Raw genomic sequence first — 15,898 nt, forward strand, 5'->3', positions numbered from 1 at the left:
TAGCCCGTTCCCAAACTTTAGAAGCGTCCGACACGTTTACGTAGCCGTGATTGCATGTAAGAACCCAACGCATGTCTGGACTTCGTTTCACCGCACATATGCGCTCACAACACAACCAAAACATTCAAAGCGCCGAAGCAAACACGGCCAAAACAACGGGAGGCTGCGTATCCCAATGCTCGGGCTCATTCCACTAACGAGGGCAGCGCCGAGTGGTGGCGCCACCCATCCAGCTGCCCGGTCCCTATAGGAACAACGCAGCATGTGCAGCACAAAGAACGAACGGGATACGGAGGGGATAGGGCGAGCAACTCTGCACCTCCCAGCCGCGCCGGCCAACCTCGAGGACTAGATGGGTCCTCGATTTTTTTACGATACTGTGACATTGTGCCTCAGCGTATGTCGATGCACAAGTGTGTGTGTGTGTGTGTGCGTGCGTGCGTGCGTGCGTGCGTGTGTGTGTGTGTGTGTGTGTGTGTGTGTGTGTGTGAGAGAGAGAGAGAGAGAGAGAGAGAGAGAGAGAGAGAGAGAGAGAGAGAGAGAGAGAGAGAGAGATGTGTGCACAGGCTGTAACGCAAGTAACATCACGTACCCGGGAGTTTCGGTTTCGTCATTTTATGTATATAGTTTAAAGTACTCGATTTCACAGATTCGCACTTTGAGCTCCAATAGAGTTTACATCAATGCCAAAAGCCACTACTCCATTTATCAGTTATCCAATACTGTTTACATCCTATTTGTGGCGAGGCGTTCCCAGCCATTCCGCGACGGTTTCTTCATCTGCGCGAAGTTGATGGTGTGCCTCTTTGGTCTGTCCTCTGCATACGGCTTGGCACCGGCGTAGAGGCGGGAACGCATGGGCCACTTCTGCGTGGAACAAAAGCAAAATAAAAAAAAACTGTTATACTGACAGCGAAACACCAGGGGATTTGGATTCTGAGCAATTTGGAACAGTTAACTTGCTTTCAACGTAGTCACAGTGAACCATGAAACCATGGTCGGGGACTGACTACCGCAGTATAGACAAGCAGCGTCCGTTTAGGTTGATACACGCCGAACAAGCTTTCTAGTTTTGGACCTTCTTTCATATTCGGTTTATTTCGGAGTTCAGTGGGTGATTAGAAAGTTCTGACTAACAGTCGCAGCGGTTGTTTAAGTGTTATACAGCTGCCGACAATAAAGCCGCCAAAAAATCATCGTGGAAGGAGGTTCTTTAATTGAAACAAAGCGTACCGGCCAGGGGGGGACTAAAACCACCAAAACTGAGGAACAACTATGTGGGTACATAATATACCAACGTTTTGCGGCTGACAAGAACAGTTTCATTAACTGTCTTCCAAGCACTCTGATTCTATTTGTCGACTGTATGTGCTTACAATGTAACCGAACTTTCCAGATTTGGTAGCGCCACACGAAATGCGCAGCCATGGCACGCCGGCGATCAACCAAACAACTTTGACAGCTCCTATAAGCGCTTATTCATCCTATAGAACACACCTCCCCGGTTTGGGTCCGCCATTGTCTAATCGAAACAAAAGGCGATGGGGACAGCCGCCTAACAAATATTTCCTCCCAGGTGAGGCCGACTTTTGCTGGGTGAGTTGGTTCATGATTGTAGAAGGCTTAGTACCACAGAAAAGGCGTCGGCATCCGGCTATCTATTTATCTATGTATGCCGCAGAATGATATTTTAGAGATACGTTTGGCCAATATGTGCCTTGAAGGTGGGCCACGCGGTCTGTCGCCTACTAAATACAGAAACACATTACTCTATCTAGACGTTTTCCGTACTGTTTCCACGCAAATGAGAATCGTACATTTGTATTTGGCTAAGCAGCACTAACACATAAAGTGTGCGGAACACAATTGACACTCAGCCATTCCGCAGTCGGCCTGATTTCAGAAAGATAAGCGCAGCGGAGGCAGGGACAGCTACTAGCGCTCGTCCCGTGTAACTGTCTCTTTTTGTGTTCCCGTCTTTTCGCGCCTTTTACCATGTCGAGGATTGGCAGGCTTATCTGGCCAATTCTACAGCCGTAAACATGGAAGAAGCGTGGTATGCCGATTCCTGAAATATCGAGATGGTCCAACCAATTTTAATCATCATGCCAGCTGTGGTTACACGGCAACGAAACCGAAACTCGTTTGAATTCCAATCTTCAGCATCGCCAAATCACATCGCACACCGAATAGACGTCAGTTCTGTCAGTTGTTGCGGCCGCTGCCGACTACGCATGGTAGGAATTTTGATTTCAGGCTTTATAAAATGAATATTGCTTTATCGACCGCATGAACGGTGCAAAGTGTGTTTATTTGTGCCAGTGTATGCAATGCAAGCAAAAACAGAAGTTTGACAAATTCACTTCAGTGGCCCTTTACGACGAATTCGAAGGGGCCGTAAAAATTTGTTCATGTTATCAGACGTTCGCCTAAAAAGGATGTTTTTTTTGCATTGTGCATATTACTAGAGAGCAAAAGTGTTCTTCGTCTTAACTATGAAATTCGTCTTAACCGAGTTCGTCTTAACGAGATTCTACTGTTTATACTTCCATAAATGCATACTCACGTAGATACATACATACATACATACATACGCACATACATACATACATACATACATACATACATACATACATACGCACATACATACATACATACATACATACATACATACATACATACATACATACATACATACATACATACATACATACATACATACAGCGAATCAGAAAATGGGAAATGAGGGGCTCAGTGAATTAAGACAGAAAATAGGGGTTGGCAGTCAAGAAAACCTCGGAAAGCAAAGGGGAGGCTGTGGTGGGTCATAGAAACAGATGAAGAATTTTTTGAGTCAGAATAAAAGTGGTGAAAAAATTCCCGCCGGGTGGGAATTTTTTCACCACTTTCATTCTGACTAAAAAATTCTTCATCTGTATCTATGACCCACCACAGCCTCCCCTTTGCTTTCCGAGGTTTTCTTGACTGCCAACCCCTATTTTCTGTCTACATACATACATACATACCCACATACATACGTACATACGCACATACATACATACATACCCACTACATACGTACATACGCACATACATACATACATGTATACATACATACATACATACATACATACATTCATACATACATACATGCATACATACATACATACATACATACATACATACATACATACATACATACATACATACATACGTTCATACATACATACATACATACATACATACATACATACATACATACATACATACATACATACATACATACATACATAAAGGTATGCACCTGAAAATACAGGCATGTTGCAGCCTTGTTTCTGCGTTTGACATGCGACGATGTGACGCGTGACTTGTATTCATTGAACAGAAAACTAATTAACATCGCAGAGAAACGAAATTTTGTGAAATAAAAAATAGAGAGCAACTACATTTTGTTTGCGTTAGCAAAGACTGTATTCAAACGTAATTTAATGTTGCCAGAATTCGGGAGAACTGGGCAGGTTGCGAAACCGGCCATGCCCGTTTTGTAAGCGAGCCTTCGCAGTGACTGGTCTTCGCTCGACATGAAGACGCATTCGGTGCTCAAGTCTGGAGTCTCCCCCAGGCAGGGCTTTTTCCTTAATTGCTGCGGTACCGATCTGTCATGATCGACGCGGCGGGCACGTGCCGCATTGCGTGCGAAGCCGGGGTCGTTCGAGAAACTCCTTTCCAGCACATCCACTGGAGTCACGACAACCGACGCTCTCGTTCCCTGGTCGATGGTCTCGCGTGTATGCGGGCGCGAGGAAGACCTTGACCGGATACAATCGCGTCTGTTGCGGTGTAGCCCCCGGTAACTGTGAGCCCCAATCGTGGTTCGGGGCTATACGTATATGCCTGTGTGCTTCCGCTGGTGAGAGCGCGTTTAAAGGAAACCGTGGAACGCCAAAACGTGTGGCAATGTGGTTGGTGAATTTTTAAAGCGTAGCTGTCTATGCCTCGATGATTGCGTCCGGCGTACGGCATAGGCACTACGGGAAAGCCAACTTTACACAAGCTCCTCAAGAAAAACGTATCCCGTGGCTAGAATCAAACTTGAGTCCCTCGCGTTGTGAAGTCGACGTCTATCCGACTGCGCAATTCCGACACGGTCGAAGCAGTTGGGAATTTGTACTTTGACTTTGACGTATGAGCGCAGAACCGTTCCTGCATACAAGTGACGTTTTGAAGCCCGCTGTGTCGTGTCACGATGGCGGAACCTCTGACCGTCTACCACAGCGATTACAAGGCGGTACCACGCAAATGTAAAGTCGTCGATGCAAGTGGGAACTTGCAACTGATTAAAACTTCCCGATTCAATAGAGGCAAACTTCGTAATACGTGTCTTCACTCCACTTACGGATTCGGTGGTACCCTCGACTATCCCCCCGCTACATTCAAGCTTGCTTTGAGTTTGGCGCTTCGACATTTAAATCACGCGGCAGAAAGCTTTGCATTTCAAGCTTTGGGGCCAATTCTAAAAACAAGCACCCTCAAAAATCACAGACGTTTCCGCAATCTGTCTGCGACTAAGGTGAGAGGTATACAGCTGAATAACGTTTTTTTGCGAATAGGGCTATATGCCACGACCGCCGCCGTATTCGTGACTGAGCGAGTGGGAATGATTCTAACCTGCGATCTAGCGCATTTTGAGATTCACACTAGTCACTCGCTGCTGCGTCACTAAGAAAGCGCCCTATTCAGCCACCGTGTACTTCAAGCAACTGTTGTCACATTTTGAATTCTGGCACCTAGAAAGCGTGAAAAAAATGCCCATTTTTTGAGAGAAAGATGACGGCTTCGACCGCGTCGGAATGTCGCAATCGGATAGACGTCGGCTTCGTAACGCGAGGGACCGAGGTTCGATTCCGACCACGGCAAGAGTCTTTTTCTTGAGGCGCTTTTTGATGTTCCTTTGCGGAAACCCATTGTGCAAGTTGGATTTCCCGCTGTGTGGTTTGGGCGTTACGATACGGATTTTTGACTCCGAATTGTGACTTTGAATACATTAGCTTTCGACCGGAGAAAGCTTCGCGTTTACAATTATCCTTCACTTTACCCGCAATCATCATCATCATCGTCATCGTCAGAGAGCGTTGGCTTTTCTGCAGTGCGTTCGTGGCAACGACACCGTCGTTGAGGCATTAAAAGCTTCGCTTTAAAAAAACGCGGTTTCCGCGTTTCCTCTTACATCGGGAAAACACTCCGTACAGGCTTGCCACCTGTGTTTTCTCCTTTGCCCCGTCCCCTTTCTCCGCTCCCATGGTACTTTCTCCTTTATCCCGTCCCCTTTCCCCGCTCCCATCGTACTTTTTCCTTTGTCCCGTCCCCTTTCTCCGCTCCCATGGTACTTTTTCCTTTGTCCCGTCCCCTTTCTCCGCTCCCATGGTACTTTCTCCTTTGTCCGTCCCCTTTCTTCGCTCCCATGGTACTTTCTCCTTTGTCCCGTCCCCTTTCTCCGCTCCCATAATACTTTCTCCTTTGTCCGTCCCCTTTCCCCGCTCTCATCGTACTTTCTCCTTTGTCCGTCCCCTTTCCCCGCTCTCATCGTACTTTCTCCTTTGTCCCGTCCCCTTTCTCCGCTCCCATCATACTTTCTCCTTTGTCCCGTCCCCTTTCTCCGCTCCCATGGTACTTTTTCCTTTGTCCCGTCCCCTTTCTCCGCTCCCATGGTACTTTCTCCTTTGTCCGTCCCCTTTCTTCGCTCCCATGGTACTTTCTCCTTTGTCCCGTCCCCTTTCTCCGCTCCCATCGTACTTTCTCCTTTGTCCGTCCCCTTTCCCCGCTCCCATGGTACTTTTTCCTTTGTCCCGTCCCCTTTCTCCGCTCCCATGGTACTTTCTCCTTTGTCCGTCCCCTTTCTCCGCTCCCATCGTACTTTCTCCTTTGTCCGTCCCCTTTCCCCGCTCCCATGGTACTTTTTCCTTTGTCCCGTCCCCTTTCTCTGCTCCCATGGTACTTTCTCCTTTGTCCGTCCCCTTTCTTCGCTCCCATGGTACTTTCTCCTTTGTTCCGTCCCCTTTCTCCGCTCCCATCGTACTTTCTCCTTTGTCCGTCCCCTTTCCCCGCTCCCATCGTACTTTCTCCTTTGTCCCGTCCCCTTTCTCCACTCCCATGGTACTTTCTCCTTAGTCCGTCCCCTTTCTTCGCTCCCATGGTACTTTCTCCTTTGTCCCGTCCCCTTTCTCCGCTCCCATAGTACTTTCTCCTTTGTACCGTCCCCTTTCTCCGCTCCCATGGTACTTTCTCCTTTGTTCCATCCCCTTTCTCCGCTCCCATGGTACGTGGTGCTGTTACACTCCAGCAGGGCCCCCAGCCCACCCTGCTCTTCGCGGCAACCAGACGGCACACGTCCTGGCCCGAGAACTCGTCCACCGGGCACCGCAGGAAGACTCGGAGCGAACCTGGCAACCGCTTCTCACATTCGCCGACATCACCCAACATTACCGACTAGCGAGACAACTCTATCCACCAGCCACCGATCAGGCCACGAAAGAACAGGAAGTCATCCTGAAACAACTGCGAACTAATACGTACCCACACCCAAAAAGACTACACGTCATCCATCCTACTCTCTATGATTATCTGTGTAGCTATTGCCAAGCCCCGCGCACACTCTGCCATATTGTCTGGGAATGCCAACTAAACCCAGGTCTTCCCCCCATTCCCAACCCCTCACGCGAGCAGTGGGAGAGTACGCTGGCCAGCTCCTGCCCTGAAACGCAGCTTTTCCTAGCGGAAAGGGCGAAGACAGCCGGCCGTACCTACGGAGTCTTCTTGGACGGAACACCCCGACCACAAATATGCTCACTTCAACTGTTATTAAAGTTTCTCTCTCTCTCTCTCTCTCTCTCTCTATCTCTCTCTCTCTCTCCAGTATCTTCGCTTGGTCTTCGAGGCAAGTCAGCGACCCGTGTGAGCTCAACGACCTCAGTTATCTAAACAGCGTGAATTAGGGCCTACGAATCGTCGACGTGCGCTTTTGTTTGGGTTCACGACAAGACGAGTTCAATTGCGCGCAACTAACACTGCAATGTTCCCACAAAAGCGCCCTTCACCCACCTTTGTCTGTGGAAGAACACGAATTATTTTCCCAACTTGTCGATGTGCCGACTGTTCACCCAAAATATTTGTGTACCGCTCTTGTACACCTGAAAGAAATCAAATCCCCTCCGTCTAACGACGGCGACGGTTGAAACGAGAAGCTTCCTTGCGGTCTAAAATGAAATGGCGAGGTGCCAAAGTCAAAGCCGCTGCAATCAAAGTCAAAGCGTCAACGATCAAGGTGCAAACTGCATGATAGCAAAAGTCCAAGCGTCAACGATCAAGGTGAAAATTGCCTGCGAGTCAAAGTCCAAACGAATCCCTCACGGAAAAGCTGAGCGCCCTCCCCCGCTTCCTCGAACGTGTCGGTATGGCGCAATGGGATAGACGTTGGCTTCATATAACGAGAGACCTGGCTTTTATTACCACAACGAAAAGAGTTTTTCCCTAATTTGATTATAATCACGATATGTACTCTCGTTGTGTAAAGTTGGCTTTCCTGCAGGAGCTTGGGTACGACACCGTTACCAGTGAGACCAAGTAAGCTTCGTTTAAAATGTGCCTTGGCCTTTGGGTACATGTCGAAACATCTGAAATACGATTGGGCGTCTTCGCCTGTGTTTCCCACATACTCAGTCTTTCCTGACATTCACTACAAGCTGGAAGGGGCTAGTCTGTTTTAGGGGCGAAGCCCCTTAGGAGCTCGGGCTGTCGGCGTCTCATGTCGTCGTGGCATCATGTGGTCACGGTACTAAGACACCGGGACACTCGTTTTCCAAAGCCCCGCGCTAGAACGCTTCGTGCTTCAAAGACACGAGAGTTACAGCAAAGCTCTACTCCCCAACGGTTTCATCTCCGTGGGCAAAAACGCCAAGGCGCTAAGTACACTTACACAATGCTTGCTTCGCCCCTTCCCACGTTTCACGTTACGGTTTCATCTCCGTGGGCAAAAACGGCAAGACGCCAATAATACACTTATCCACTGCATGCTTCGCCCCTCGACCGTGCGAAGAATCTGCGGCCGGGCCATGTGGAGTCTATGATTGCCTACAGCAGCTGCGGCATTCAAAGCGGGCTCTTCTACAATACAGAACAAGGCGCATGATGACTCGAGGACTAATGAACGAGTAGCATACACTGTAACGTGTCTTTCTCATTCATGTTTCATTCCGGTGAAGCAGATTTATTCGCCGCCGCTCCGGGGCTCCTCCTCGCAACTGCCGACCCCTATTTTACAACGGTTACCACAACTCTTATTCCCCTCGCCAACACTGATGCCTCTTTCCCAAGTTGCGCAGTCGGCTGACAGCGGCCGCAGCGCCGTTATCAGATTATTTTCGAGAATCAACACCAAGGCAAATGGATGTAAAGACGCCCGAAAACCGCCGCCACTGCCGCCGCCGAAAATGTAGCCGCCGCCACCGCCGAAACTTCCACCTCGCCCACTAGCTGCGCGCCCCTGCTAGTTGAAAGCAACTTGCACCGTTGGAACGCCGGCTTGAGAACAGCCTTCTGCTTTACATTGAAAGCCATTCCGAGCAACATTGTCGCGTCACCGGAACTCGTTGACCAGCTGGTGATAGTTCTTCTGGCGGAATGATAATAATAGGTCTCAGTCTGGTCGCCTATAGTCTTTCTCTCTCCAGTCGCCAGTGTATTTAACGCCTAATTAGGCGTTTGTCCCCCGTTGCCGGTTTAGGCGTGCACGGGTCGGGGGTGAAGGGAGGGGGGTGACGGAAGGGGTGAAGGAAGGGGGCATGCACGCACAGCCGGGATTAATGCCGACACCAATGACATACCCGTTGGGATGGTGGGAGATGTAAACGTGGCTGTCTCATGGCTCAATGCGTCCAGCCAGCTGTCCTCCGCAATCGAGCGGTTTATGTCTGTGCTGGTGTGTCGCACAGACAATGAGATGCCTACGACTGGGCAGCGAAACGGACATTCCCGTGTGTGTCCACTAGTGTAGGGGTCAAAGCCCTCGAGCTGTTAACTCGCTTTGGGGCGGACACATGTCGCTCGCTTCGAGGAAGAGCGGAAACTTAAGAAGCGTCAGCCCGAACAGAAGCGTGAATGGGCGCAAAAACCACGGAAAGCCGCTGCCGCCACCGTTGCCGCCTTACTTTCCACCTGGTCGTGTACCTGTGAATCCCTCCCGGATGAACAGCAACTTGGAACGCCGACGTGGACCAATATCACTCGTTCAGCTTAAAGGGCTTTCAGTGCGACATGTTCGACAGTATCTTTCACTTCTAAACGCATGACCGGTTGCCGGTTTATGCGTGCACGGGTTAGTAGAGGAGGGTGGTAGGGGGGGGGAAGGGGGGGGAGACGGGCACGTGCAGGTGCCCGCCTTCCAGAAAAGAAACTGGAAGAAAGTCAAGTAGGGTTTAGCCTAACCCATATGCTGCAAGGCGAAGTGGTACAACAGCATATTCCTGGAAAGATATACGCAGACGGCATTGTTCTTTTAGCTGATAAACAAACCGATATGCAGCAGCTAATAAATATTTGCGACCAGGAAGCCACTGACCTCGGGTTAAATTTCAGTGCAGAAAAATCAGGAATAATGGTTTTCAATGACGCTACCACCGACGTAGTGTCTATCCAGCAAGGCGAATTACCTAGAGTGAAGGAATATAAATATTTGGGATTGTGGATAAACGAAGGGGATAACTACTTAAGTACTCACGAGGAGCAACTTCAGGTTAAGGGAAAGCGAAACGCAGCTATAATGAAGCATAGAGCTCTGTGGGGGTATAACAAATATGAAGTAGTAAGAGGAATGTGGAAAGGAGTAATGGTTCCGGGTCTCACGTTTGCGAATGCTGTAGTCTGCTTAAAATCAGACGTTCTATCAGGCCTTGAAGTAAACCAGAGAACGGTAGGACGTTTGGCCTTAGGCGCGCATGGAAAAACAACTAACGAAGCAGTTCAGGGAGATATGGGCTGGACGTCGTTTGAAGTTAGAGAAGCTCAGAGTAAAATATGCTTTGAGATGAAGTTGAGGGCAATGGATCAACGAAGGTGGGCAGCTAAGGTTTTTAGGTACCTATACTTGAAAAGCGTGGACACGCAGTGGTTAAGAAAGACTAGAAGGCTAACGATGAAATACGGAAAGAACAGTGGGGAATCCAAAACAGCCAAGGTAACCAAAAAAGAGGCAAGGCAGATTGAAACGAACAAATGGAGGGAAAAAATGGAAGCTAAAACGTCGTTAGAGATGTACAGGGCTGAGAAGATGAACATCAGAAATAAAATTTCTACGATAATTCCTAGGGTAGTGCTTTGCTTTTTGAGGCTAGAGCAGGTTGCCTGCGAACTAATAGTTTTGTGAAGAAGTATTCACAAAATGATGGGGTATGTGTGGTCTGCGGAAAAGAAACGGAAACTATGCGGCACATAGTGTTAGAATGTGAGGGTATCCATCCAAATCTACATGAAGGGAATATTGGGCTTTCAGGAGCCCTAGGATTTAAGGGTATCAGAGAGGAAGTTAACTACAAGGCTGTCGAGGGGACGAAAAGAAGATTAGAATGCTGGTGGACGAAAAGCAGAGAGGGGAATATTGCATAGGACAGTTACCACCTGTAACAGGGAAAAGAAAGTATTTCGGGCCTAATAAGCTTTAGGGCCTGCCCTAAGCAGCGCTAGTATTAAACCAAGAGTGTAAAACATGGTTATATTAGTCCGTGTTGGTAAGATGACATGTCATCCCCCCGCTTAAAAGGGGAAACCAATAGGAATCATCATCATCATCAGCTATAGGTTTCACGCTCTTCCTGATGACATGTGCGTTGTGTAGGCGTAAGGTTCAACGTGGCCGTCAAGCAGCCCAGTGCGAGCGGTCTGGCGTCATCTGTGGTATAGCGGACTTTGTTGGCGTGTTACACAAGCGGTACGATGCCTACGACGCGGGAGGAAAACTGACAGCTCTACGTTTGTCCGCTAAGAGAATCATCGGGTCTGTTCCAAATTTCATTTAGACAATTAGCTAGGAAGCATGCTCAGTCGTAGATTACAAACAAACTAGCTTTGTTTCGCGAACTTTGTGTAGAGCGTGCTGCTTTGCAGGTCATCCTTCTTCACAAACGGAAAGGGCACTCAATTTTTTTTTCACCAGCTTTGGCCAATCTCGCTTGTTGGGTATGCTAGCTTGACGAAAGTGCGCTCGAGGCACGCGTGCACGAGCGCTCGGCACTTTCTTGGTATTTGCTCGACAGCTTCGATTTGCTCAAAAGCTTCGCTGTTAAGAAACCACTGAACGTTTTCCCAGTCCAGCCTTCCGGGTTCCCGGTTAGCGCTGTGGTTAAAGCACTTGACCTTTATTCTTGCGCCCTCGGTTCATTTCCCGCACTAACCAGGGTGTGTTTTACAGCGTCGGGTGCGTTTTACAGTTCCGTTTTACAGCGTCGACCATTTTGGAACGATTCGTGTTGACGAAGACGAAGACAGCGACTACGGTCATTTTTGATTCACTATGAGGTTTAACGCGAAGAAACCGCACAGCTTATGAGGCGTGCCGTAGTAGAGGGCTCCCGCTTAATTATTACCACCTGGGGATCTTCAACGTGCGCCGAAATCTCGAACACACAGGCGTTTTTGCTTTTCGCCTCCATCAGAAAAGCGGCCGCCGCGGCCGGGAATCGAACCCGTGTCCTTGTGCACAGTAGCACAACACCTTAGCCACGTAGCCACCGCGGCGGGTCCTGGTCATTTTTCGTGTTTGTTGGGGCATCTATTGCATTCGCCTTAATATAACTATCTTGCGCACGATGTCAGCGCCCATGAAAACTACAAAAAGGAAGTCTCGCGTAGAATTACAGTGGTCAGAGACTCCATCTGCAACCACTCACAGGTATGGGTACCTCCGTGGTAAAGAATTGTATAACACACATTTCGTTGTACCGGTGAGGACTTACATGATGAAAAACTGACGTCAGCCCAGCAAGCCATGAGCTTAAATTGAATTATGTGACGGCTAATGATCGGTCGACCGATGATCGAAGAGTTAGTTGCAGCTTTAACTTGACAGGAAGGCCGAAGCCAATGAGCGGGTGGTTGGGGTTGTGATGGAAGGGGGATACCAAGTACGATCAGTTCCAGTTCTTAGTCGCACTTGACAGTTTCTCAGTGTGACAGACTAGAGGTCGCCCTGCCAGGCAACCCGCGCCAGACTACTCTTAATTGCCAAGTTAGCCAGCTTCGAAAGATGCTCACCGCAGCCTGTATTGTCTGGTATTTCAAAGAAGGTTAACGGGGTGTGACGGAATAGGAGCTGCGTTCAATGCTCCTGGAAGTATACGCATGACCAAATGGATTGGTGTAAATTAGATTTAACGTTCAGATTGCAATAAGGGCAATGATGCCGTCCTTGAGGTCTGCAGGTACATTTATGAACTATATGGGAAGTGTAGGGAGCGTCAGCACAAAACGTATTTAAGAAGACCACCCGCTGCTGAATGTGCCCCAACATTGAAGAGGTTACCTGTCGGGGATGGCCGTCCGGTAATCCTCTTATCTTATCTTTTTAAGTCGGAGCAGGAGAAGAGCCCGGGCGTTGGAAGGAAGGTAAATGAGGACTTCGCTACAATTTATTTACACGGAGTATTTGCAACTGATAGCATAGATCAGAGAAAAGGCGTCGAGCAGTGCCCGCATCCAGCGGGGCTTCCATGTCTCTTCCAAAACACCAAACGCCTCAGTTTTCTTACAAAACTCCGCCCCCAAAAGGAATGTCACAGCAGATAGCAAGGAAGGCCTATCGATTAACCCAATTTAGGCCACTCATTGGATACGACAATAATCAATCGTAGGTGTGTGTACAAACAGTCATGTGACCTATTCTCTCTTTCTCATGCGGGCATGCAAAGGCGTTTCCTCAAACACAAGTTCAGCACCAACGAAGAACAACCAAATAACAGCGAACTCAGCAATGCCAATCAAACATCGGGCGACCCTTCGTGACTACCCCCAACGCAACGCACGCCTAAAACTGCGCTCCACGCCGACAATGCCCTTTCTTTGTTTAAGGGGCAGTGAATACAAAATACACGTTGGTTTCCTTAAAAAGAATACTTTGTCATTATAGCTATGGCACCAATGTTATCGCAAATTTCAGAAAAAAATAATGGCGTTATTAGGGAAAGCAAATGAAGCAGTGGCGAGCGCCCAGCCACTTTCCAGCGGCTTTTCTATGACGTCACAGAATCTTGTGTGTGCGTTTAGTTGCCGCCGATCTAAGCCAGAGCGAAGAAACAGGACTGGGCGTTTATAGTGGGGCCTCTACTTTCGTCTGACCGCATTACTTGAATGCTAACTTGCTGACCCACATTAGGACGCTGTAGCGTCAAAGTTTGAAGTTGTTTAATATTTCTCGTGGTTTCTCGGTAAAAAACGTCTCTCGTCGCTTGGATGGAGCTGAATGAGCTAGCAGAGGCTATTTCTTTTGCAATGAACAAAGTCGTATTTCGACCACGCCGCGCGCGTAGAAAGCTCTAGGCAACTCCCGTTATTTTATTTATTTATTTATTTATTTATTTATTTATTTATTTATTTATTTATTTATTTATTTATTTATTTATTTATTTATTTATTTATTTATTTATTTATTTATTTATTTATTTGTTTGTTTATTTATCACCGAGGTTCCCAAGTGGCGGCTCGCGTGGAGGTCGGTGAATTTATTTATCACCCGTTTCTACTGCGCCCGTAGGGCATTATTGTAGGGGGAGGGTTATTTCGAACAGCATACAGTACATAAATTTGTCAGTGTGAGACAAATAACAATTAAAACTCTTAATTAAACAACAATACATGAGGCGAATAAAATCTGGAAAGAAAATTATATAGCATCCTTTAAAGCCTCAGCAAAATTCTTGGCAAGAAACCCTTCGTTTGGGAGGTTATTTCAGTCACTAATAGTGTTAGGAAAAAATTAATGTTTGAACACATTAATGCGACACTGGAATTCTCTAATCTTTCGTGCATTATCCCTTCGTGCGGATACATAGTGTGGCTCTTTTAAATACAAAAGTTTATCTATTCCGGTTTGGTTATTGTAAAAGTTGTGTAGAAATTTCAACCTTAGCAGTTTTCTTCTCTGGTGCAACGACTTGCATCCATGACTGTTACAATTCGTGAGCTCCGGACACTAAAATTATAATTAGTGGTTACAAACCGAGCAGCTCGCTTTTGATCTCTCTCTAGTTTTTCGTGTAATATTGCAGTAGAGTAACATTGCACTCGCGCTTTTTTGAGGAAAAAGGAAAGGAGAAAGGGAGATATAAAAACGACATAATTTATCACCCACTCGTCTAAGAACTGCTCTACTTCTGTTCTTCTTGTGAAAAAACCCCATCATAATACCCATCACAGGTTGTCGGGGCCCTAAAGTGAACGAATGTGGTTCGATTGAGACGTGACCTACATTGGGATGCATGGATGTATAAACAGTTAAGAGTTGGGCACTGTATCTTGGACCAAGAGAATCAATTTCGAGTGGGAGGTTCAACCTGAGATAACCAATTGACGTGGGCGTGGTAGGAACGAAGTCAACATCTCTTAGTGTGTGCGCAGATGATCGCAAGCATTTAAAGTGAGCGTAAATTATGCCAGCCCACGTTCCTAATTTACAACGTTCGTTATAAACTTCGCGCATTATTCCCAGCGCCTTTCCCTGCGCAGTGCCAACAAGGGAAGTCTGACTCATCTTGCTCCGTGGTCTGACTATTTCAACTAACGCGCTTCTGGCCTCGTACATTTCGGATTCGAAAAACATAGCAAAGTTGAGAAAATTTCTTTTTACTGATTTTTTTATCTAACATTTGCTTTGTCAGTCATGAATGATCTAGGCACGGTGTATAATGTCGCGGTGCGCATCGGCTATTTACTGCTCTAAGTTTATGCGTGAGTGTGCTTCCGTGTTATTGGCCCTAACGAAGGCATGTCTTCTTGTCCAAACGTTTGCACCTTGCTACCAACGCTAACGCAGTACCGCTACCTTGTCCGAAGTTTTGTCTGTTACGTATGTGTAAATACAAACATAAGGGAAAACGAGGACTTTATCGTTAGCGCTAAAATCAACTCACTCTGACGAGACGAAATTCATTTCCGCCGAAATTCATTCCGAAATTCATTTCCGCCGAAATTGATCCCGAAATTTATTTCATTATGGCAGTTTATAATTTCCAGGTTTCTGTTGAACAATTCAGGTAGCAACAATGGTACAACGACATGTTTTGCTGACAACGACAGAGCTGAATTCATTACGGTTTGCCGTTGCGTGCAAAGCGGCAAGCACGCCACACTAACGCTTCCTAGAGAAGGAGGTATACTACAGTGTCATCCTGATTATGTTAGTGACCAAGTTTTGAAAACGTTAGAGAGACTACTACCGTAGGGCTAAAATGGGGCGTACGAAGCCAATTGAATAGCGCGGATAAGACGGTGCGAGGGAGATATATTCAGGCATTATTTCCATCTAGGAGATACTGGCATGCTAGACGGACGCAGACAGACACAGACGCTGGTGTTTCGATCGCTTTCAGAGGACGTCATCACAATCAATGCGGCCTGTTTGCGATGATAGACGACGAAAGATTACTTAAAAAAAAAATGCGTTCGTTTTCTCTCGATCAAAACACTTCTCTCTCGCTCGGCCGACGCACGACGCACCCGCTTAATCTAGGTGCTTGCGGCGCCACGGTCGATTGCAGTCCGACATGGGTAATTCGAAAGCCGATACAATCTGCGCGCCGAGCGGTTCGACCGGGTCGCGCTCCCGCACGAGCCGCTTTCTCCGTGAACTCGAACGTTAC

At 47.5% G+C, this 15,898-nt stretch overlaps 1 protein-coding gene across 1 annotated transcript in view; it reads right to left on the minus strand.

The window, feature by feature from the left end:
• Positions 1 to 599: 599 nt before the first annotated feature.
• The window catches only part of LOC144162588 (uncharacterized), a 33,990-nt gene continuing 18,691 nt past the window's right edge, over positions 600 to 15,898 (minus strand). Inside the window, exon 4 of the mRNA XM_077693186.1 lies at positions 600 to 867. Coding sequence (XP_077549312.1) covers positions 727 to 867 — 141 coding nt within the window. The 3' untranslated portion in view covers positions 600 to 726. The remainder of the gene's footprint in view (positions 868 to 15,898) is intronic.

The sequence above is a fragment of the Haemaphysalis longicornis genome, unplaced genomic scaffold (assembly GCF_048455015.1).
Source record: "Haemaphysalis longicornis isolate Haplotype H1 unplaced genomic scaffold, Haemaphysalis longicornis Haplotype H1 scaffold_12, whole genome shotgun sequence".
NCBI lineage: Eukaryota > Metazoa > Arthropoda > Arachnida > Ixodida > Ixodidae > Haemaphysalis > Haemaphysalis longicornis.